Here is a 1,677-nt window from a genome sequence, read left to right as displayed (position 1 = left end):
GTGTTGCGCAAAGTGACTGCACGCACCGTCCTCTCACCCACCGCCAGCTGGCCAAAGTCGAGTGTGTAATAGTTCTTGCCGTCTGGCCGCGGCAGTGGGGGTTGGTCTAGCAGCAGCTCTGGGGCCACCGCGCACACAGACACGCCCAGGTGCAGCACGCTGGAGCCGTCCCCCAACCCCTCGCCGCCGCCGCCGCCGCCGCTGCTGTGCACCGCGCTACCGCTGCTGCTGCTGCCGGTCGCGTGGATAGTTGCGTCCAATGGCGGGTCTGAGCCCCCGCTTCTCAGGGGCCGCACGAAGCAGGGCACCACCCACTCCCGCGACTGGCGCCACCGCCCGTCGCCGTCCCTGGGCCGCTGCTGGTCCTGAGCGCCCGACAAGGCGGTGTCCCCTGCTGAGCGCTCCTCGAGAAGGCAGGCAGCGGCAGCCGCCAAGACGGGCGCGGCAGACCCCGCCTGCCCCTGCAACGCCTGCTGCTGCTGCTGCTGCTGCTGCTGGGCCAGCAGTGCCGCCGGTGGGCTGTACTCTAGCTGCAACCGGACGCTCTGGCCCGGCGCGAGGGATCCAACACGCGGCGTCACCTGCAGCCAGCTGTCCACTGGGACGCCAAACTCAAAGGCATGGACGACGTCGGAGCTGCGGCTGGAAAGAACCAGTGACACGCAGCTGGTGTCGTCCACAGCGGTGGCAGGGAACTGTTGGGGGCGTGCACATACGAGAGGACGAGGCGGCGGTTGGTGAGTTGCGCCTGTCAGTGACAAGCGGCTGCTCCAACACTGACGGCCGCCGGCGCATCGCCAGTAATGTCGGCGTGCGCTGCGGCGTGCATCGAGCAACGCCAAAAGAACCGCTGCAGAAGTCAGCCCGTCCCTCGGTGATTTTGAACTTGGCAGTTTGCAGTAAGCACAGCACGTCCTCACCCGTACGACATTGTGCGACAGCGCCAAGGGCGGCTCGACGCCGTGGCAGCGCCCCTGCACCGGGAACACCCGCCCCGCCAGCGTGGAGCAGCGCAGCGCGAAGGACTGGGGGCCGGGGATGGATGGGCGGAAGCTGACCAGAAGCCGAACGGTTTCACCAGGCAGCACGGTGCCGTAGCCGTGACCGGGTGACACCTCCACGCCGCGCGGTGCGCCCTTGCCGCCGCAGCCAAACGAGAAGGACTGCGGCAGCTTCCCCGGGTTAGTCACGAACAGCGCCGCGCCAGCGCGCTCGCCCAGCGGCACGCGGCCGAGGTCCAGGGTCTGGGGTGTGATGGTCAAGTCGCTGGTGGTGACCTGGGCACGCAGGGTGACGGCCACGGGCAGGGGCTGCCCTGGGACAGATACCGTCACCGGGATCTGCAGTACACCCTGCAGGGTGGGGTGGGGAGGTGCGCGACGGCTCGGTGCGCGTGCGAGTGACGCATTGAGCGGTGTCGAGAGTGGTGACATGAGGGTGCCACAGCCAGATGCTCATCCTTTCCAGTGCTTGCACAGGCGCCGACATCTGTCACCCCCTGGCAGCCAGTTTGTGACGGATGGAGTGCGTGAGCGCTGCATGTCCAGTACAGGTCCCTCAGAGCAGCCAGTACTACATAGTACTGGGCATACCCAGGGTAGTACCCCCCAACCTCCAGTGCCCCGCACCTCCTCCTCCGGCCCCTCCAGGAAGCGCGCCAGCTTTGCCGCCATGTCG

The 1,677-nt window shown here is 67.8% G+C and overlaps 1 protein-coding gene across 1 annotated transcript in view; it reads right to left on the bottom strand.

The window, feature by feature from the left end:
• MNEG_16381 (hypothetical protein) overlaps positions 1 to 1,673 on the bottom strand; it is a gene marked incomplete at both ends in the record, with an annotated part of 1,952 nt that extends 279 nt beyond the window's left edge. Inside the window, 3 exons of the mRNA XM_014035149.1 lie at positions 42 to 695; positions 921 to 1,352; positions 1,629 to 1,673. Of these exons, the coding sequence (XP_013890603.1) occupies positions 42 to 695; positions 921 to 1,352; positions 1,629 to 1,673 (1,131 nt within the window). The remainder of the gene's footprint in view (positions 1 to 41; positions 696 to 920; positions 1,353 to 1,628) is intronic.
• Positions 1,674 to 1,677: the final 4 nt, after the last annotated feature.

The sequence above is a fragment of the Monoraphidium neglectum genome (genome assembly GCF_000611645.1).
Source record: "Monoraphidium neglectum strain SAG 48.87 unplaced genomic scaffold scaffold06307, whole genome shotgun sequence".
Classification (NCBI taxonomy): domain Eukaryota; kingdom Viridiplantae; phylum Chlorophyta; class Chlorophyceae; order Sphaeropleales; family Selenastraceae; genus Monoraphidium; species Monoraphidium neglectum.
The sequence above is the reverse complement of the archived record's forward strand: the minus strand, read 5'-3'. Positions and strand labels throughout refer to the sequence as shown.